Source organism: Octopus bimaculoides, chromosome 13 (assembly GCF_046866305.1).
Source record: "Octopus bimaculoides isolate indiv1 chromosome 13, ASM4686630v1, whole genome shotgun sequence".
NCBI lineage: Eukaryota > Metazoa > Mollusca > Cephalopoda > Octopoda > Octopodidae > Octopus > Octopus bimaculoides.
The window spans coordinates 35,427,478-35,451,535 of NC_142940.1; the positions used below are offsets into that span (position 1 = coordinate 35,427,478).

The 24,058-nt window shown below is 32.1% G+C and overlaps 1 protein-coding gene across 2 annotated transcripts in view; it reads right to left on the reverse strand.

Moving 5' to 3' along the window:
* The window catches only part of LOC106880606 (glutamate receptor ionotropic, NMDA 3A), an 851,602-nt gene that overhangs the window by 29,186 nt on the left and 798,358 nt on the right, over positions 1–24,058 (reverse strand). The window contains exon 10 of one of the 2 annotated variants that reach the window (XM_052972427.2): positions 14,947–14,961. The exons of the other annotated variant lie outside the window; for it this stretch is intronic. Within the exon in view, the coding sequence (XP_052828387.1) occupies positions 14,947–14,961 (15 nt within the window). The remainder of the gene's footprint in view (positions 1–14,946; positions 14,962–24,058) is intronic. 2 annotated transcript variants of the gene reach the window in all.

Consider the following 24,058-nt stretch of genomic DNA (forward strand, 5'->3'; position numbering starts at 1 on the left):
AGGAAAGACATAATTGTTGCAACCTCTCAATTTCCTGTTTTCTAAAGATTTTTATCTAATTCATATGCAAGAAATCATTCCTATGCAGGGTGTCTGTAATAGTATACACCACCTGAGTTAATTTTGCCTTGAGTTTCTCTAGGGTCAGTAAAATATGTACAAGGGCATACAAATAACTCAACTATTTCCCCTACAAATGTTTGATTATGAGCCAATGTGAAAAATCATTACTAATCTCATCTTTTTTATTATTTGAACTGTAGCTAGAAAAATCTGTAGTGTGCCAGATACAATGCCTTTTGCAGTATTTAGTTGCAGCGTTTTATGCTCCAAGTTCAAGTCCTGCTGGACACAACATAGCCTTTATCCTTTCCTGTTCAATAAAATATGAACCAGTTGAGGAAGTACTGAAGGGGAAAATTAAATGATTGTAACTCTCTCACAAAATGTGAGGTTTTGCAATATATTTTCAAGGTGGTACTCCAGCATTGCCACAGATCATTGACTGAAACAAGTAAAAAAAGAATAAAAGTAGTGAATACTAGAATCAATAGACGAGCAATGAAAATGCATGGTAGTATTTGTTTATATACATTTATATTCTGAATTCAGATCCTGCTTGGATTGATAGATTATCAGTGCCAAGTATATAATAGACAATGCTGATATAATAGACAATGCTCTTACCTAAACAATATGTGAATTGTGTCTATGTTAGAAATTAGAATTATTATTATCATTTATATGATCACCATTACTATAAGGGCTGTAGACAAGTAGAATTATTAGAATGCTGAAAAAATGCTTAGTGGTATCAATTATGAGCCTTTATATTCTAAGTTCAAATCCCACCAACTCTGACTTTGATTTTCATCAGTGTAGTGTTGATAACATAATGTACCACTGAAGTACAGAGTTTATTTAATTCACAATACCCTCTCACAATTTCATGGCAATTTACCTATGGTAGAAATCCTTAATATTACTACTAATATATTGCTGTCAGTTTCATGTTTTGAAACAAATCCACCAATTTTGTGGGAGGGGGCTAAGTTGATTACATCAACTCCAGTGCTCAACTGAATCCTAAAGGGATGAAGGGCAAAGTCAACCCTGGCTGCATTTGAATTCAGAATGTAAAATCAGATGAAATGCTGATAAGCATTTTGTCCAGCATGGTAATAATTCCTCAGGTTTCTGCCTTATTAATATATTAACATTAAATCCTGTTTGTTAATCTAGTTAAATAAGTATAATTATTAGTTTTTATATCTATTGTTGGTCAATGTCAGCTGTAGAGGACTCCTTGCTTAATGAATAGAGGCAATGTTCACAACTATTGAAATGACAAGAAAAAAAAGAAAGACTAGTTGCCTGCTGGATAAGAGAAGCAGCAGAAAAGCCTTTTAATTAAGGAGCCAGTGGGGTGGAGCTAAACTAGAAATCAGGAGAATATGGACAGTGGTTTGATCACCACTGCTGAACTACCAACAAAGAAAGTGTTTTACCCTTCTGTGCTGAAACACCCAATAATCATTAAACAACATCCAGCAACATCAATTCGTTCTGGTCAGGTTTGCATTCACCATTGCTAATTGGAAAGAAAGTATGTTCTCTCTGATGAAATTGTCCCCAATAAAATTATATATATCTAAGTTATTCTGTTAGATTATTGATTTCAAATTTTGGCAGGAGGTCAGCAACTTCAGATGAGGGATAAGTCAATTACATCAACCCCAATGCTTATTTTATCAACCCTGAAATGAAAGGCAAAGTCAACCTCAATGGAATAATACCACTACACATTTTGCCAAGTCTGCTAGTGAATCTGCAAGTTCACTGTCTTCCTCTGTTAGATTATTAATTTATGTATTTTACTGGCCGAATGGATAAGCTGTGTAACCAGACATTTGGGAATTGAACTGGAAATTCAATTACCACAATATTTGTTTCATTGTGTTGCTGAGAAAGTAGGCACTTGATGCTCTATTTGATGATAATGACAATTTTTCTTTAGTCTGCCATTGGTTTGCATATTTTCTCTCTCAGTCAGGTTATGCTGTTGTAATTTAGTTTCGGATCAACTGAGATATAACCATCTTTTAGATGTATGTTGAACATCATTATCCATGTGTCATTTCCACATTGAAGATGAGGGAGTATGATTTGAGGGTAATTTGAATGCTATCTTAGACAAGTTGTGTAGCAGAAGCAGTTTCCTTTATTGGCTCAACCACAGCATATTACAAAGACAGATGTTCAGAAACAAACAGTTTTGTCCATTTGATCCATGTGATCCATGGGTGGAACCAATTTTCCTTTAAAATTATTTGAAATTTTGGTGCATGATTATAAGCTTCAATGATTTCTTCGAAAACGTTGAGACCTATTACTTGCAGATTATTCCACATATTCTGCCACAATAACAAAATAATATAATTTTTTCTAATTTTATGATTCTTAGTTGCAGAGACAGAAGAGAAATAATCAAATTTATTGCCTTTTATGTAACAAAATTTAATCCAAAGTGCTAGTTTAAAGTGATGTAACTACTAAATAATTATAAAATTTAAGTTGAAGTGGTGCTACTTCAGTGCAGGTTTCTTTCTCAAACCAGCAAAATGAAATAATCTCAAACTGAAGCATTACAATTAAAATGACAAAGAATATGAGAGGTCATCAATTATTTCCTCAGTACTTGAGTTAAGTTGATAACCCCAATGATAATATAGTTGTTATTCTAAATCAATAATGAAACTTATTATAAATTTAAATGTTTCTTTAAATAAAAATTTTCTCTTTCTAAAGAAGCAAAAATTTCTTTTGTATTCCTACAGCAAAACTTTATGTCAGACAAGAAAAGAGAAAAAAATATAAAAATGATGATGATAATGAAGATGATGATGATGGTGATGATGACAACAACAATAATGATGATTAGGAGGATGTGAAGTGAGAATGATAATGAGAAAGCGGTGATGGCAGTGATGATGAGGTGATGTTATAACGCATCAAATAATCAGCTGTTACACAAGCCAATGAAGGAGCCTATATATATATATATATATATATATACAAATATATATATATATATATATATATATATATATATATATATATATATATATATATATATATATATATATACATATATGTATATATATATATACCTATATGTATATATATGTACATATATGTATATATATATACATATATGTATATATATATACATATATGTATATATATATATACATATATGTATATATATATATATATATATATATATATATATATATATATATATATATATATATATATATATATATAGATAGATATACATACATACATATATATATATATATAGATATATATTTATAAGTTTTTGTGGAAAGAGGTTATTCTTTCCTAGGGATATTTATCCAAGCGCACACCGGTTTAGCTCTATATTGATTAACGATACTAGAAATTTCACATGTACATATGTACTAGTATTTATCGTTGCTTCTTTCTCCATAGTAGTACCTTATACTTTTGAAATTCCAGTTGTCAGTATAGATGTTTCCATCTTTTCAATATAGGAGAAAAATTTTAACAACACAAAAAAAAAAAGGGAAAATGCATACACAGAATAATCAATATATTTATTATAATGGTCAATTCATGTTGCCTACACATATTACGGTCTATTATTTAAAGCCATATTTATGAAATTAATTTATATTATGAATCTCAAAATGCAAGAAGGCTTCATCAGGGCAAAAATTGACTGTTATCAACGTAAAATTGACTGTCATTTTTTCCCACATCCTAACAGTTGGAGAGTTCCTTCCAACTAAATTGTAGCATGTGCATCTTGGATTCTGTTCTGAAGTAGGGAGGGCTGATTTTGACCTCACTGGACAAAGGATAGGCATAGTTCAGAAGAACTAGGTCATGTTACTATTCACTCTTTTTGGTGGTGCAAACCAGCTTTTTACAGGTTAGCCATAATCTTCATCATTGCTCAGTATGTCTATAAACACATTCTTCTTTACCTATATAGCTTTATAAACCTGCTTTTACCATTTTTACTATACAACATGTTCACAATATATATTTATATGTTCTTAAGTCTAGTGCTTGCTTCTTTTCTCTTATCCCTGAAGGTATCCCTAGAGATAGATATTTAAATTATTTTAGTTACAAATAAACACTGTGTATATGATACATAAGAATTGTACTGCTACACTATTAATTAAATAGACAAGTATATGTAAGAACCCAAACTATCAACTAATATATCTAAATAAATAATGACATTAATAATAACTAATATAACTTCTTATAATAAGAATAAGCAAAAAATATATGAGTAAAAAGTAGCAAATAAGTACATGCCTAGATTTTGTTGTTTGCCAATAATAAGAACATATAAATATAAATATAAATATATATTGCGTACATGATGGATAGTGCAAATGGTAAAAGCAGGTATATAAACCTATGTAGTTTATGAAAAATGTGTTTATAGATATACTAAACAGAGATGAAGATAATGGCTAGCCTGTAAACGATGTTTATTTGTAACTAAAATAATTTAAATACCTAACTCTAGGGATACCTTCAGGGATAAGAGAAAAAAAAGCAAGCACTAGTCTTAAGAACATATAAATATATATTGTGAACATGATGCATAGTGAAAATGGTAAAAGCAGGTTTATAAACCTATATAGTTAAAGAAGAATATGTTTATAGACATATTGAGCAATGATAAAGATTATGGCTAACCTGTAAAATTCTGGTTTGTACCACCAAAAAGAGTGAATAGTAACATGACATAGTTCTTCTGAACTATGCCTATCCTTTGTCCAGTGAGGTCAAAATCAGCCTCTAGCTATTTTTAGAACAGAATCCAAGATACCTATGCTACAATTTAATTGGAATGAACTCTCCATCTGTTAGGATGTGGGAAAAAATAACAGTCAATTTTGCATTGAAGGCAGTCACTTTTTGCCCTGATGAAGGTCTTTTTTATTTTAAAATTTATAATACAAATTAATTGCATAAATATGGATTTAAGTAATAAACCAAAATGCGCATAAGCAACATGAACTGACTATTATAATAAATATATTGATTATTCTGTGTATTCATTTTCCATTTTCTTTGTATTATATATATATATATATATATACACATACACACATAGGTGTTAGAAAGAGCATCCATTCATAGAAACCATGCCAAATCAGATTGGAACTGGTGCAGCTCTCTAGCTTACCAGTTCCAGTCAAACTACCTAGCACATGTTAGCATGGAAAGTGGACTTTAAACAATGATGATGATGATGATAGTGGGGATGATGACATATATATATTTTTTTTTTTTTATTATTATTAATATTTAGCAGAGTTTCGTATGTTGGTACTTATGCCAATACACAAAACTCTCAGCTCTTGAGACACTTTGCTGCATATATGTATTTTATATATATATATATATATATATATATATATATATATATATATATATATATATATATATATATATATATATATATATATATATATATATGTATGTATGTATGTATGTATGTATGTATGTATGTATGTATGTATATATATATATATATACATATACATATATATATGTGTGTGTGTGTGTGTGTGGTCATTCAACTTGCATGAAACAGCAATCAAATTACGGTCTTTCATCTTATATAAGAGGAAGAATATAATAAATAATGAAGTTTTAGTTATCCAGTAAGATCGTACCTAGAGAGATTTTAATCATAGGCCCAATTGTCCTCGTGGGGTAGGGTTAAACAATAATACTAACTCAGATGCCAGGTACTATGGTGGGGGATGGTATTTAATAAATGGACCACTAACTCTAAAACAAACAAAAAAAGAGCGAAAAGCATTACAGTACTAAACCAAACTCCTCTTAAAAATCAGGAATGATGTAATGACCACTATTAATAGGAAATGTAGAGTAGTTATTTTATTGATTATCTCTATGTGTAGCTTTTCATATTTTGAAGCATGGTATTTGATATTTTCTATCACAATATTGGTGTCTGTGGTTTTGCTTTGAAATGGTTTCTCACATGTTTCTCAAAGGCCAATCACAGAGAATCATTATTTTGAGTTTATTATCTTTGATTATGTGTTTTGCCTCAAGCTTCAGAGGATATGTGTGAATGTGTGTGTGTATTCTGCTAGTATTATTTAATATTTACTGCTTTTAATATTTACTGATTAAATTGCTAGACAGTGAAAAATGTCTACTCTTAATTCTATACATTTTAAGGTTAAATTCTGCAGAACTGAACTTGGCACTTTAATCGTTTGAAGCCAATAAAAAACACTATTTTACCAGCTAAGAACCAATAAGTTCTGATATAATAACGTGCACTGACTATATTAACTACTGATACAATACCTCTAGGCCTATTCACTCTCATTCAACTACATCCCTACAACTTCATTGAAAAATGTTTTAAATTACTATTGTTGTGGCTGTGTGGTAAGAAGCTTGCTTCCCAGCCACATGGTTCCTGGTTCAGTCCCACTGCATGGTACCTTTAGCCTTAGGTCAACCACAGCCATGTAAGTGGATTTGATAGATGGAAACTGAAAGAAGCCCACCGTGTGTGTGTGTGTCTATGGTGAATGTGCATGGCTTAGTAGTATTTGGCTTATAATCATAAGGTTGTGAATTCAATTCCCAGTGATGCATTGTGACCTTGAGCAAGACACTTTATTTCATGTTGCTCCAGTCCACTCAACTGGCAAAAATGAGTAGTTCCTAAATTTCAAATGGCCAGCCTTGTTATATTCTATATGACATTCAATATCCCTGAAAATTATTTTGAGGGTACACATGTTTGTGGAGCACTCAGCCATTTGCTTGTTAATTTCATGAGCAGGCTTTTCTGTTGGTTGGATCAACTGGAACTCTTGTCATCATAACCAACAGAGTGCAGTGCTATATATTTGTGTGTTTGTGTGTGTGTATGTTTTTTGTCTGTGTTTGTCCCCCCACCCATCATGACTTAACAAATGGTGTTGGTGTGTTTATGACCTCATAACTTAACAGTTCAGCAAAAATGACTGATAGAATAAGTACTAGATTTAAAGATAAGTCCTGGGGTCAATTGTTCAACTAAAACCCTTCAAGGTGGTGCTCCAGCATGTCAGCAAGCAAATGGCTGAAACAAGTTAAAGACTAAAAGAATAGATGTAAATGTAGCTTGTAGGTGCAGCCATGGATGTGTAAGTAACAATCTTGTTCCCAACCGTATGGTCTTAGTTTGTCCTACTGCATGGCACCTTGGACAAGTGTCTTCTTCTATAGTCCTGGGCTGACCAAAGCCTTGAGTAAATTTGGTAGGCAGAAACTGAAAATACCCTTTTGTATAGAAAAAAACCAATTGTATAAAAAGAAGTCTGTTGTCTCCATCACAGCTTAATGGCCAGTGTTGGTTTGTTTACAACCCTGTAACTTAGTGATTCAGAAAAAGAGGCTGATAAAGTAAGCACCAAACTTTAAAATAGATGCTGGGCTAGAGTTGTTCAGCTAGACATTCTTGAAAGTGGTGCCCCGGCACAACCACAGACCAAAGACTAAATCAAGTGAAAGATAAAAAATAAAGATAATTTTTAAAATTTTAAAGTTAAAATTTAGATTAATTCAAAATTTTTAAAACTTGAAATTAAAAACATTTTAAACATTTGGTATTGTATGTAATCAAAAGAAATCCATTTTGTAAAACTGAAGTATGTTTTGTTTATTCCTTTATATATTTCAGCCCAATGGCTGTGGCCAACAATTTTTGCAAATCTCAGTTCTATAAATTGATAGGACAAATTCTGCATTGACTGACACCTCCCACTTTGGAAAACCAGATCAGATTCTCAAAGACAAGCTAACAATACTATAAGTATTCTAGCTAAACAGTTACTTGCATTAGGGTTCAGGTCTTTTTTTTTTTTCTTACAGTAGAATTTTTTCTCCCATTTTGTGCTGCTAGCTTATAAGCTTTGTTTTAAAATATTATTTCCCTTATGCTTTATGAATAATAAATGAAAAACAGATTATAATTTCATGCAGCCCACAGTACCATACTATCTATTTTTTTCAACTATCTAATACTTTCCTGATTATTCAGGCCATGCCAAGAAGGCAAACTTTTGTAATAGTTCTACTGGGCACCCTATTCTGATTGCCTTTATATTTCTCTTGATGCTTTCTAATACTGTCCCCAGAGAATTAAAAAATATTCAACATATTCTTCTTCCTCTTCTTCTTCTTCTTCTTCTTCTTATTATTATTATTATTATTATTATTAATATTATTATTATTATCATTATTGAATGAGAGAGTAGTGCATGCCCTCAAAATGACACTGGGGTAAAATATACGAAGCCCAATATACCCATCATGACTACCTGTCTGATAAGGATACACCAGGCACATGCATCACAACAATATGTGCGCGACATGATGATCTCATATCAAGATAAACAGTGTATGACCTTGCAGGTGGGGCCCAGTTAGAATTTTTGTCAGGTCAAGTAGCCCAACCCACTCTAAAAGTCCCTGAATAAGGTTTGTTTAAGGATGTTGAGCAAAACACCCATGTTTCCAAAGGTGAATTATTCAAACCCCAAAGAATTCTTCTCAACACATGGCTATGATGCCCCCCATTGCTCATGATCAGAGATGCACATATCGTCAGCCACTAAAGGACATGCTCAAATGGTTAAGGTCAAACAACTGACAAGCCAATCTGTGGTATTGAGCAGAATATTTGCTGTAGCCCATCTTTTATACCAAAACAAAACAATATACATGATAACACTTCCAATCAGTTAAGATCAGAAGCCACGAGAGCCAGTGCTTGGTACTGCATCAGGGCATTTATTGTTGTTGTTGTTGTTAAGGTGGTAAGCTGGCAGAATTATCAGCATGCTGGATGAAATGCATTGCGGTATTTTGCCTGTTACTACATTTTGAGTTCAAATTCCACCAAGGTCAACTTTGCCTTTCATCCTTTTGGGGTTGATAAATTAAGTACCAGTGAAACACTGGAATGGATGTAATCAACTAGCCCCCACCCACCAAATTTGAGACTTTGTGCCTCCAGTAGAAAGGATCATTATTATTATTATTATTATTATTATTATTATTATTATTATTATTATTGTTGTTGTTATTGTAGTTCATGGTTTCTACTGCTTTCTCACACCAATACTTTTCATAACAAAAATTCCACTGACCCTTCACATAATATCATTGTCCAAGAACATACACAATTGTGACAAATCTTTCTCTATCATTCTGTGAAACCGTCTAATTACATAAAAACAGACAGATCTTTGAATGAATTTCCAGTTGTTTCATTATTGTCCACTACAAACACTGTATGAAACACTTGTAACTCTGTAATGTTATTATCAGTCTGAATATGCTTGATGCACGTTCGAACTGGGGAGCAAGCTACTGACTGTGTTTTGTCCCAGAGAATATATCTCACTTGTTGACAAATAGTGTGTAGACACCAAGATCAATTTGCAGCACCATCTACCTAGACTAGGAAATGCTAGCAATTTGGAGTAGTTATCTCTTCATCAGTTACAGACACTAGGCAGGTGACTCTACGAGCTGAATTAAGAGATTACCTCTCTTATGCTTTTCCAGTTATTGTACAATGACTGGTAGCACTATATGGTGGCTCATCGTAAGTAAATTATGGAGATACTTTCATTGCTTTCTCCTACAAAAACACTGTATAAAATACTTATAACTCTCTACCTTCCATTTCTTGCTATTTAAAGTCAATCATAGTTTCCATTCTTTTTTTCAAGAAGAACAATGCTTTTCTTGTTTCTTTAAAACTACAATTCAATCGTTCTGCCTTTGAATTTAAGAACTTTGTGCTTTCCATATAAATAATGAATATAAATAAATAATATAATTTTTACTTTCTTTTTGTAATTCCTTCCTAATATCTAGCATATAGAATAAAGCAATTTATCAGCTAATAGACATAACATGTCATATTTTTCCCTGTAGATATGATATATTAAATACCTAGTTTAATCAAATACTCTGTATAAGTAAAGAATTTTCTCCAAAATGAAAAATAACTAAGTACCATATTACAGATCATAATAATTTGGCTTTAAAAAAATGTTTGTTAAAAACATGGTAGACACAAAAATATAAATTTGTTGCTCAGTGTTGTTTTGTTTAACTGCATGTGAGCTTGATTAAGCAGACTTAATACCAAAGTATTGCAGCCATGATCTACATTACTATATATATATATATATATATATATATATCTTTTGTTGTTTACACACCCATCTTCGTCTTTTGTTTTGTTTGTTTGTTTTGTAAATTCCAACTATATAACTTCTGTTCATCCTCTAATTCCTTATGTACTTTGTACTTCTATATGTAAACCATGTTGGCAAAATAACATAGTCTGCCATGGACACCTGTGCTTTGGTTCTTTCTTTCTTCTTCTTTTCTTCCTTTCTTTTGTCACTTTTGCTATGAATTAAATTAATGAATTCAACGGGATACACAGTCTGCAAGTAGTTGGGTTCAGCATATTATCCTCCATTTTCTAATTGTTACACAAATTTTGGGTAAAACCTCCACTTTTACCCGCTCCTATTGATTGCACCTAGTATAGCACTAGTGTAGCAATAATTGGGTACCCTCCCAGCAGTATACTGGATAGATACTATCCCTTAGTGGGTTGTACCCCCAACCCCTAACTCTCTCACGTTATATATATATATATATATATATATAGAGAGAGAGAGAGAGAGAGAGAGAGATAGTTACATATATATATATATATATATATATATATATATATATATTTCGTTTTTGTTTTTGGATTTGGTTTGCAAGATTTTTTTATGTGAATTCCTGTGTTGAAGCATATTTTATTGTGTCTGGGGAGACTCATTCTGTTTTAATGCCTTATTAATTAACACACTCACCGGTTCGATTTCCACTCATTTACTTACTTTTTCTAAAATTGTCATTGCTTCTTGCAACCTCTTCAATAATTGTTGACTCTATATCCATTATTGGAGTTGCATCCTATTTGTTTGTTTGTGCACATGTATGTGCATCAGTGTGAATGTGTATACACATATGTATGTATGGATGTGCATGTAGAAGGTAGAAACATGTAGACACAAGGAAACAGTGGTACACACACAAATACACACACACACACACACACACACACACACACACACACACACACACACACACACACAAATGCACAAACATAAACACACAAACAAGAAAATACATGAATATGCAGAATACATACATACAAACACACATACGCATACATATATATATGCATACACGCACACATGCCTATATACATACATACACACATACATACATACATACATACATACATACATACATATGTGTATACACATGCACACTGCTGCACACACATCTGCACAAACAAACAAACAAAAAGAATGCAGCTCCAATAATGGACAGAGTCAACAGCTACTGAAGAGGTTGCAAGAAGCAACGAAAATTTAGAAAAAATAAATAAGTAAATGAGTGGAAATCGAGTGTGTTAAGTAACAAGGCATTAAAACAGAATGACTCTCCTCAAACACTATATATATATATATATATATATATATATATATATATAAAGACAGTAGGGTGTGATTGATAAAAGATTTGGCTGCTATTTCCAACAGATCAGGCAATCACATAATAACTCTCACAATGGCAGCTGTGTTTTGTACCAAATAACAAAGTACTGCAGCAGATGTTGAAAATGCTGTGAGGCTTGTCCTATCCGCAGATGGAAGAACAGATATAAAATGATAATGATGATGATGATGATAGGGGAAGGTAATGATGACGAAGATGACAAGGGAAGTTAATAATGATGATGATGATGACAACGATTACAACGATGATAATGGTGAGGATTGAGAGGAGGGGGATGTTGATACTATATAAAATACTCAATTTAATAGATGCTAACTGTATGCAATAAACTGGTTGCTGCAAACGACATAAAATATCCAATTTATCAGATATTAGATATAGTTAATAAATTGGCCATTCAATAAACTGCTGCATGCATATCAAAATATTTGGGGAGTTTGTTGCTTTTCTCATATATTTTTATATAATATAACAATATTTTAAAGTTTATTAAAGAAATTATTTTCTTCATATTGATCATATTTTGTCAGGTCTAGAAATATGTTTACATTCAAAAAGTTATTTAACTGGAACTATGAACACAATTGGCAAACATGGATATAAATGGTGAAGATAGATAGATAGATAGAGAGAGAGAGAGAGAGAGAGAGAGAGAGAGAGAGAGAGAGAAAGAGAGAGAGAGAAAGAGAGAGACAGAAAGAGAATGAGTTACTGAGAGAAAAGTAGAAAATGTGGAAGAGGTAAATTGAAAGAGGTTCGCAAACAAGACATAAAAAATAAATGAATAAATAAATGAATAAAATACAAAAAAATGCAAATTTTCCTGAAGTGATGGGATATTCATAGATATTTGATTGATTTCAATGTGTTAGCAGGAAAAATCAAAGTATTTTTTTTCATTTGAGTATTTCAATGAATATGGGAATTTTCTGGAAATGATTTTTTAGTTATAAAATCGATTTTTTAAAAAGTTTATTGAAACTGGTGAGCTAAATTTCATAACAATAATGTTTATTTATTCAGTGTTAATAAAATATTTTAAACTCATTTTTTGGTGCAATCACTCATCCTTCTTTAGTGATATGATGTATAAAAGTATTATGAAGTTTGAGGTAAAATGAAGCATAAAATATGATGCAGTTAAACGTATCATGAAGTTTAAAACATCATGAAGCTTAAAATATCATGAAGCTTAAAATATCACAAAGCTTAAAATATCATGAAAACTTTTCTATTTAGAAGGAAGATGTTTAGTTAGAGACAGCCTAGCTACTAACCTGGTATTCTGAAAAACTGGCCAATGATGAGGTAAGTGATAGGAATTAAAAATATTTAATAATTCACATATGGTGAATAAAGACGAGACATGAAAAACACAAAAACACAGAACATTTTCCATTTCCATAGCACAAACTTGAACAAGTTATTAAAGAGATTCTTGGCTGCTTAAGCACTGAAATTGTAGTTTTAGACGTTTTTGGCATTTTCAAAATAAAAAGCACATCAATACAACTGACAATAGCTCGGCAGGTTAGCCAAATTATTGGGAAGATTTATGGCTGAATTTATGGTTTAAAAAAATCACAGATAAAAAGCACAATTTATAAACTTAATACAAAAAACATGTATAAAATATGTAATTGAATTAATTAAAGAATTGTAATATCATCTAGGGGTTCTTAACACCTTACTTTTGACTCCAGCTTTATATTATATTATGTCAGAGATGATCTTCTTTGGGATAGTCTAACGAAAATAACATTTCTAAATGCTTTGATAGATTCAATATGTAGCTTAGAGAATTAAGACATCTAGATGACCAAAGTTATAGAATTTCTTATATTTAGGTGATCAGGGTTATATAATATCCACTATCTGGGTGACAAGAGTTATAGAATTCTACCCTGAGCACACCATACCTGTTATTTGTCTGAACCCAGTATCTGAAATCGTACTCTAATACTATATCTGTTATTTCGTGCAGTATAGTATTAAATATTAAATAACAGCATATGGCATTAAATAGCATTTATGTATACCATTGAAGACTCCAATTTCAAGAAGCTACAGCTAATTAAACTAGAATCACAATCTCAAAGTCATCCTCTAAGAAAGTGTTAAGTGCAAGTTGATGAAACACTTGCCAATATCACTATGGTACCATTGTTCACGCTGACCTGTACTATGAAACACCATCCAATTATACTATGGCACTATTGTTTAGTGTGCAGTATTTGGTAAACTGGGCTGCTGGCAGCTAAATGTGTTAGCTAGAGATAGACTGCTATGAGTACAGCAGTTATACAGTATCCCGTAATCACTGACATTTCAACTGGTAACTCAGCAATTTTTTGACTCTTCCATTTATGCTCAAGCGCTCAAGTACCTTTATCAAATAGATCTAGAAACTAACATAACTGATAAAACAGTGTCCAAGTAGTAATGTTAAATATGAAATATCTTATTTGTTTTGTTTTTTTTTTTGTAATGAGTGAAAAGAATAGGTTAGCTGTAGCTTGCTAGTATTTGCTAGTATAACACTTATAGTAGGTCATTACAGTAAATAGCCATCCAAATAATGTCAACCGCATACATAAATAAATCATAAAAATATGAAGCAATTCTAAATCAACCTGTAAATGATGTTGATAATAATAATAATAATAATAATAATAATAATAATAATAATAATAATAATAATAATAATAATAATAATAATAAAAGTAATAATAAGAAGAAGAATAAACCATTGCGTGAAGTAAACAATAGTAGGGTAGGGTTAAATATAACTGAACACTAAAAACTGGGTTAACATTTGACAGTGAAATATTTGGTGAATCATAGAACAACAGTAAAAAAAAAGAATGGTAGGATAATATTAGGGTAACATCAAAAAAAGATAAGATAGCATTTCCCTCCCCTGCTGCCATATTTCTTGGTCCTGTTCATTGTTAATGAGATTTTCCAAAATATATTTTTTAAACTTTCTTTTTTCTAGTTAGAAATCCCATCAGAACACAACTTGCTATGACCACAGTTTAAAGAATATGCTATAGTAAAGCAAGGGAAACAATTTGAAAATTTATGTTTATTAGTACATGTTAGTTTTTTTGTCTTTTTTTTTTTGTTAAAAGCAAAGATTTGTTTGCCATGCTTGGTAACAGTATCTCTCAAAAGACACAAGACACAAGCATTTGTGCTGAATCAATTGACTTCAAGAAGACCTACCTGGAACTGGAACGCCTGAAATATCAAAAAGGAGTAACATCAAAATACATATGGTAACAGGCTTGTAATTACACTGAGTTGATTGAGTAGAAAGGTGTTTGGTTCTTTGTCAAAGGTTCAATATGAAAGAGAAAGTCTAAATACAAATGATATTAATTTTAAACCAGAGAAATTGGTTCTAGTTTAAATTATTTCCATACTGTACCAGTGTTTTTGAAACTGTTCCATAGGTATGATTCTAATGTAGAAACAATATTGTAGCAGAAAAAAAAATGACTATATTTTCATTTGTCTTTTGTTCGTTTGTTTGGTGTTTTTTTTTTAACTCATATCTGATATGTTTAGTTATTGTCAGAACCAAGCTAAATTAATAATAATCTGTGCATCAAAACACTGAAACTCTTTTAAATATTTAAATCAAAGTATTTGACTAATAATTCTGATACCTCCATCAAGGTCAAATATTCATTAGAATTGGTATTATCTGAAGTCAAACTAAATAAAATATTCATGAACTATGGAATTATCTAACTTTATTCAAAGAACCTATAATTAGCCTCAGAAATTTTGGATATTATTATCATTATTATTATTATTATTATTATTATTATTATTATTATTATTATCATCATCATCACCATCATTATTATTATTATTGTTATTGTTGTTGTTGTTGTTGTGGTTAGCTGACAGAAACATTAGCATGCTGGGCAAAATAATGCTTAGCAGCATTTCGTCCATTTTTACATTATGAGTTCAAATTCTGTCAAGGTGGACTTTACCTTTCAACATTTCAAGGTTGATAAAATAAGTACCAGCTGAGTACCGAGGTCAACGTAATCGACTTACCCCTTCCCCTGGACTTAATGGCCTTGTGCTAAAATTTGAAATCATCATCATCATCATCATCATTATTATTATTATCATTATTAGCTTCATTATCTTTATTAGGACTGGCAGAATTGTTAACATGCTAGACAAAATGCTTAGTGACATTTCTTCTGGTTTTACAATGTGAGTTCAAATTCTACTGAGGTTGACTTTACTTTTTCATCTTTTTGGAGTCAATAAAGTATGTACAAATCAAGTATTGGGGTTGATGACGTTGACTAGCCCTCTTCCACAAAATTTCAGACCTTTTGCCTATAGCAGATAGAAGAAAGGATTTTTATTGTTATCATTATTATCATTATTATTAAGGCAGTGAGCTGGCAGAATCATTAGCACACCAGGCAAAATGCTTAGCAGCATTTTATCCATCTCTATGTTCTGAATTCAAATTCTGCCAAGGTTGATTTTGCTTTTCATCTTTTTGAGGTTGATAAAATACATACCAGCTAAACACTGGGGATGAGGCAATCAATTTAACCCCTCCCCAAAAGTACTGGCCTCATGCCAAAACTTGAAATCTTCATCATCATCATCATCATTATTATTATTGTTGTTGTTCTTGTTGTTGTTGTTGTTATTATTGTTATTATTATTATGCCATCAAGCTGGCAGAATCATTAGTACACTGGACAAAATGCTTAGTGGTATTTCATTTTTTTTGGGGTCTATAAATTAAGTACCAGTCACACACTGTGGTTGATGTAATTGACTTATCCCTCCCCCAAAATTGCTGGCCATGTGCCATAATTTGAAATCATTATTATTATTGCTGTGGTACTTTTTCTTTTATCTCTGCAGAAGGCCAATGAAATAAATACCAGTTATGAACTGAGGGCTGTTCAGTCACCCGCATTTGTTACTTGAAATTTGTTGGTATAACTATGTTCATTATATGAAATACTCATCCACCAGCATCATTTCCATTATTACTATTATACTTTGCTATTGTTATTGTTATTGTTATTTATCACCCTTCTTCTTTTCTTAGGTTGTCTACATCATGTCTTAGACCCCTCCTGCAGCTTAAAGATACAACACTATTTAGAGTATTGCTGCCAACTGTATACTTCCTATGAAGTTTGGTATTTTCAGCTTTTCATGCCAAAACACTGCTTCATGCCAAAACACTGCTAATCCCAAGTTCACAATGGGCATCACATTCCCTTTTGTGGCTCTATGAATGTGTTTCACTTCCAATGCTAGGTTTTGATACTTTTCAACTTCCATGTTCTCTGCCTTCACCCATTCTCTGGTTATTGCTACTTTGATGAAGTTTCATTCTTTTAATGCCTTCTGTAGGAGAATGATCTTTGATTGTTTATGTCGCAGCTTTTTATCAGTGTAGATTGACATATTCCACATGAGTTTTACCTGATTGTTCTCTGCTACTGGCAAAGGTTAGTGCTCATATGTCTTATTTATTATTTACATTTGATGGATATTTGTCCTCATCTTGTTTGTTGTTAACACAACATTTTGGCTGATCTATCCTCCAGCCTTCATCAGGTGTCTTGGGGAAATTTTGAACCTGGGTTCTCATTCCGAAGGTATTTTCGATGGTGTTATTATTATTATTATTATTATTATTATTATTATTAGGTTGTTTTTTTCTTCTTTCTTCAAATTTTTTTCGATTTCTCACCGAGTGTTTTCCGTACACCTAGGGCAGAGAAGCTCATTGTATGCATTCCCAGTTTATACATGCAAATTCACAGGTAATTGTTATTATTATTATTATTGTTATTATTATTATTATTATTATTATTATTATTCAGGTCACTGTCCATGCTCTTAACCACTATGCAATAATAATAATAATAATAATAATAATAATAATAACATAAAAAAGTACCTTAGGAATGAGAACCCAGGTTCGAAATTTCCCCAAGATACCTAATGAAGGCTGGAGGGTATATGAGCTGAAACGTGTTAACAAACAAGATGAGGACAAATATCTATCAAATGTAAATAATGTAAATAGTGTACATAATTTCTCATCTCTTTAATGTAGAACCTCATATATCTTGTTAGGAATTCTAGCCCATACTTCCTGCACAACTCTCAGTGTATTCACAATGCACTTTATCATGACATTTTCTTTACTCCATTGGGGCCAGTTTGAGCATCGGCTAATTATGTCTGTCTCAGATGATTTTTCACATAATCTACACAAAGGTAGATTATTATTATTATTATTATTATTATTATTATTATTATTATTATTATTATTATTATCATTGTTGGGTGAGAGAGCAGTGCATGCTATCAAAATGACATGGGAGTAAAATATACAAAACCCAGTATACCCATCATGACTACCCACCTGATAAGGGTACACCAAGCACATGCATCACAACCATATGTGCGTGACATAATGAACTCTTATCAATATAAACAGTGCAAGACCTTGTAAGTGGGTTCCAGTTAGAATTTGTTTTCAGTCGAGTAGCCCATCCCACTCAAAAATTCCATGAATAAGGGTTGTTTGTTTCCAGGGGTGAATTATTCAAATTCTAAAAAATTCCTCTCAACACATGGCTGTGATGCTCCCCAACTACTTTTGCTCATGATCAGAGATGTACATATTGTCAGCCACCCAGGGACATGTTCAACTGGTTATGGTCAAACAACTGACAAGCAAATCTGTGGTATTGAGCAGAATATTTGTTGCAGTCAATCTTTTATACCAAGACAAAACATGTATGTAACACTTCCAATCCATTAAGATCAGAAGCCATGAGAGCCAGTGCTTGGTAGATTATCATCATTATTATTATTTTTTTTTTACTTTTAATCTACATGTTTGTTACAATCACTTGCTGGAACACATTCAGCATCCTAGTGCAAGTGAAGGATAAGAGATGTTACAGTGTGACTGAAATCTTGGGGAGGGGAAGTGGCAGGGGCAGTAGCAAAATATCTTCATGTAATGCAACAGACATTTAAACTGATAAGGATTTTCTATGGATATGGGCAGTACTTGCTAGCACAATCTTTTGGATTTCTCTGAGACATGGTTCTCCTGGGATCTTATCTAGATGTTTCTGACATCCCTTTTTTATCATACCAGGGCAGCTGGTATAATAATTTTAGGGCAGCTACAATAACATGAACAGTTCTCGCTTTAAGATGCCACATCTTTTGTATTTCAATTTCCAATCCTTATATTTACTTACTTTGCCAAATTCCTTTACAGGTATATTTTTATCAGTGGAAACACTTACATCTATTAGTCTACAAGTATTAGCTCCTCTCTCCTTAATGACTATGTCTGGCCGATTATCCTGGATCATTTATTATTATTATTATTATTATTATTATTATTATTATTATTATTATTATTATTATTATTATTATTATTAAGGTAGAGGATTAGCAGAATTCTTAGAGCATTGAATTGTTTTTTTTTAACATTTTACTTCAAATCCTACTGATTTCAAGTAACTCAACCTAAAAGTTGCTTGCTTTGTGACTTACTTAGAAACATCATCATCATAATTATCACCATAACTATTTACTGTCTGCTTTCCCTGTTTGCATGGATTGGACAATTTGACAATAACCAACAGGTCAGAGGACGTAATTATTTTCCAGTATCACTTCTGGCATGGTTTCTATTGTTAGATGCCCTTCTTAATACCAAATTACATTACAGCATATACTAGGTTCTGTTTTTTTTTTTTGTTTTTTTTTGTGGCACTAGCCTTGGTGAGATAGCCTTAAAAGCTAAGGAGCTTAAAGGATAGAAGACAGAGCAGCAAGGTGATAGGGGAGAGTGAAGTATAAGAGGGACAGATTTATAGCTGGGACAGGTAAATGGGAATTATGCTGGGGAGAGAAAAATGTGTACAGTTAGAATGCTAGCTGGATGTTGAGTATTTCTCATACATAAGTCTGGTTAGGGAAGGGGAGAGTAGACTGATGAATGTGGTAGTATTATTATCATTACTATTTCAGCTGCAAGATGGCAGAACTTTTAAAGTGTCAGAAAAAGTGTTTCACAGTAGTTTTTAAGACTCATTACATTCTGAGTTCAAATTTTTCTGCTGAGGTTTGACTTTGCCCTTAATCATTTCAGGATCAGTAAAATAAATATCATTCAAATACGGGAGTTGATGTAATCAACTTGCTCCTTTCCCTTAAAATTGGTGGACTTGTACCAAAATTCAGAACATTATTATTACTATCATAATCATCATTATCATCATTACTACTACTACTACTACTACTACTACTACTACTACTACTACTACTACTACTAGTGAGCCCACTTCCAGTGCTTTCTTTCCATTTTGTTGTTTGCATTTATCAGCTAAAACCTAACATTTCACATTTTGAGTAAAATAACATACTAAAGGGATACTTAAACATATATATATATATATATGGTGGGGTAGGTGTGTGTGTGTCTGTGTGAGTATAGACACATATATACATACATATACACACACACATATACATACACATATGCATATATTGCATGTGTAGAAAGACAGACATACATACATAGTGAGATGTAGATAAATAGATAATTTGTTTCTAATAGAAGGCGGGTGTGATTGAATTATGTGATGTGATTTACAATTGCTTTGGTTGATGGCAGAGCAATGATAATGTCCAAAATTTGAAAATAATATTTTCGAAAGAAAAATAATTTTCAACTTCTACCCTGACTGCCAAACAAAAGATGCTACTTATAATTCCTAAGGAATTTACTACTGAGAAACTATTTCCTAAAACACATTTCTTAAAGGGGTGGCGCATTACACAGTCATATATATATATATATATATATATATATATATATGCCTTATCATTATTATTAGACTGATTAATTTGGTGGATGAGCAAAATCATTAGAGCATTGCACAAAATGCTTTTCAGTATTTGAACCAGATTTTTATGTTCTAGGTTTGACTCTACCAACAGGGCTAATGAAATTAATTGACACTCTAGTGCCACTCAACTAAACCCTCTGTTCAAACTGCTGACATTTTTCTTAAATCAGAAACACTCATTATTATTATTATTATTATTATTATTATTAGTCAGTAGTCTTATTTTCATCATGTGCTTTCACTGCACTACCAAGCGCAGCTCTCTGTACCTTGGGTATGTGCTGTGGTTTGTTGTGATGCTCTTATTTTTACTGTATTTTTACTGCCTATTAGTGCTATTTTCTGTATGTTATATATACTTGTTAGTCCTCGTGTTTTTATTATGTATTTGTCTGAATATTTTTGTATCATACCTAATGTGCCTACTATGATAGGAATTGTTTCTGTTTTTAGACTCCACATTGGAGTTACCTCTATTTCCAGATCTTTGTATTTTGAAAGTTTATGTTTCTTTCAGAGAAACATTGTCATCTGTTGGTATTGATACATCAATTAGAAAGCACTTTTTTTTTCTTGGTAATCTCTGACAACTGTATATGGCCTATTGGCCTTAATTTCTCTATCTGTGTCTATTAGTGTATCCCAGAGTATGGTTGCTTTCTCATTTTCTGTGACCATTTCTGACATGTGCTTGTACCATTTTTTTCTGTTGTTATTCTATAGTGTTGGCATAGCTTCCAGTGTATATAGGCCCCAACTCTGTCGTGTCTGTGAATATATTCCTTCTTAGCCAGGACTGGGCAGCCAGAAACAATATGATTTATTGTTTCTTCTCCATCTCCACATATTCTGCTGTTACTTGTATTTCTTTTTTCTTTTTTCATTACATATTTTTGGTAATTTCTGGTGGGAAGGCTGCAATTAAAAATCCTTCAATCTCTGCTTTGAGTCCAGAACTTCTCAGCCATTGTTGGGATTTTGCTTTGTCTATTTCTTTTCTGTATTTGTCATGAAAGGGCTTTTCTTGCCAATGTTTTGTCATGATACTTTGCTGTTCCAGTTTTAGTTTGGATTACAGTTGTTTTACAGCTTTCATTGTTTCTTCTTTTTCTTCATAGTTGTTGGATACTGTGACTTCTCTTTTTTGTATTTGTCAGCTTCCTTAAAGACTAAAAACAGTGTTTTGTTTTGTTTATGGTTTGTGGCTATTTGTATTAGTTTTCTTTGCTTCTGAAGTGGGTATTTCTGTAGTTCTATGGTGCTTATTTTGTAATAGTTTTCTAGCTGTATAAGGCCACTATCACCTTTGAAACATTGTATATATAACCTTTCTATGTCAGATTTTGGGTGGTGCATACTTTTCTTGTTTTCGTGTCTATTTTGATTAGTTCATTTAGAGTCCAGTTAAGAATATTGTAGCTGTAACTTATAACTGGTTAGAGTGTTGATACCTATTCTTTTTTTTTTTTGTTACCTTGTTTTTCGCATTGAGCACTTTTTTCAGTATTAACCTAACTCATCTATAGTATTCCTTTGTTATCTTCTCTTTCATTTGTGTGTATTGTATCATATCTAGTGCATTGATTCCTAAGTATTTGTATGTCTGGTTTTTGTCTAATTCTTTTATTTCATTTGCTTTATCTAGTGTGCTGTTATTACTCTTAACTAGTATTCCTCTTCTCAAGGTTGCTTTGGCTCATTTTTCTAAGTAAATTTCATGTTCCTTTTTTGGTAAATCCATGTACTGTCTGTAGTAGTGTTTTCAGCTGTTTATCATTTGTAGCATACAGTTTTAGATCATCCATATATAAGAGGCGGTTGATTGTTTTGCTGTAACAGTTGTATCCACTTCCAGTTCTGTTTAGCATGTCAGATAAAGGTGTCAGTGCCAAGCAGAAAAGGAATGCAGAGAATGTGCTTTCCTGAAATATTCCTCTTCTAATGGGGATGGCTTTGGTTTTTATGTGTCCCTCTTTTGTCTGGAGCTGTAGCACTGTCTGCCATTTATTCATGGAATGATTGATACATTTTATGATTATTGGTGCTACCTTGTTCATGACTAGTGTTTCTAGGATCCATGTGTGGGAAATACTATCAAAAGCATTTGGTAACCGATCCAGGCCATACTTAGACCTTTCTTCTTTCTGCAGGTGTCTTAAGTTATGGCTTTATTGATCAGCAGCTGATCTTTACAGCCATATGAGCCCTCGCAGCATCCCTTATTACCTCCACCCTAGCGAAGGTAGAGTGAAGGTAGCAAAGTCATATTTGTTTGTTTGTTTGATTGTGGATAAGATATCTCAAGAACCACTGGATGGGTTCGGATGAAACTGTCAGGGATGTTTGGCCTCTTAACTGCCATGAACTGATTTGGGGATTGATCCGACACCAGACAAGGATTCTGGATTATTTGTCATATTTACTTTATTTGTTATATTTACTTTACTTTACATGATTAGGATCTTACATTGACTTCCAAGTCTTTCACAATTATCTCCCTTTAGCTGTTTCCAAAGCTTTATTTTCGTTTCTTTATTATTAATTTTACTCACGTCTCTATCTTAGTAAAAACTGATGGATAAAGAAATCAAACTAAATGAACAAACAGCAGCAAAACCAATCAGAAATTAAATAATACTAACATATTTTTATAATATATTATAATATATTATATATTATACATACATACTAACACTTTACAGTATACTTACATATATACATATATCTATACATTGATCTAAAATAACAGGAATACTAAAGGAAGGCTGGAATTTAAGAGAAAAGAAAACCAAAAGGTCTCATGTTATTCATTTAAAAATTCCTGAGAAGAATTTATTATTATTACTACCTCCGCCTTTGAAACTATTTTGAATGGTGAATTTGTTAACTTTGGCTTGTATTAGATAAAGATAAACAACTACTTATTACTGTTACTAAATTTTCTACAGCCACCTTCACATTCCATGACTACCACTGGGATCCATGATGTACCGGACGAGGATTCTGGATTATTTTTCCTTTTTTTTACTTCATTTTTGAAAGCAGTCAGGTTACTTTTTAGTATTCATGTTTATGAGAGAATTCAAATTTATTTCAGATATTTCTATTCTAAAAATCATCTCTGGCTAACCATTGAGAGGACATTGGTGTTGCCTTGGCAGAGGTTTGTGTACTCTGAGTGTTCTTATTATTGTTGTTGCTATTATTATTATTATTATTATTATTATTCATACCCAATGACTAAGAGTCATACCCAATGACTGGTGTAGCAGCATCATAGTCAACTGCTACAAAGGTAAAGGGGACGCTTTAGATACAAATAATTACAGAGGCATCAAGCTGTTAGATCAGGTTATGAAAGTTACAGAGAGGGTCATAGCCCA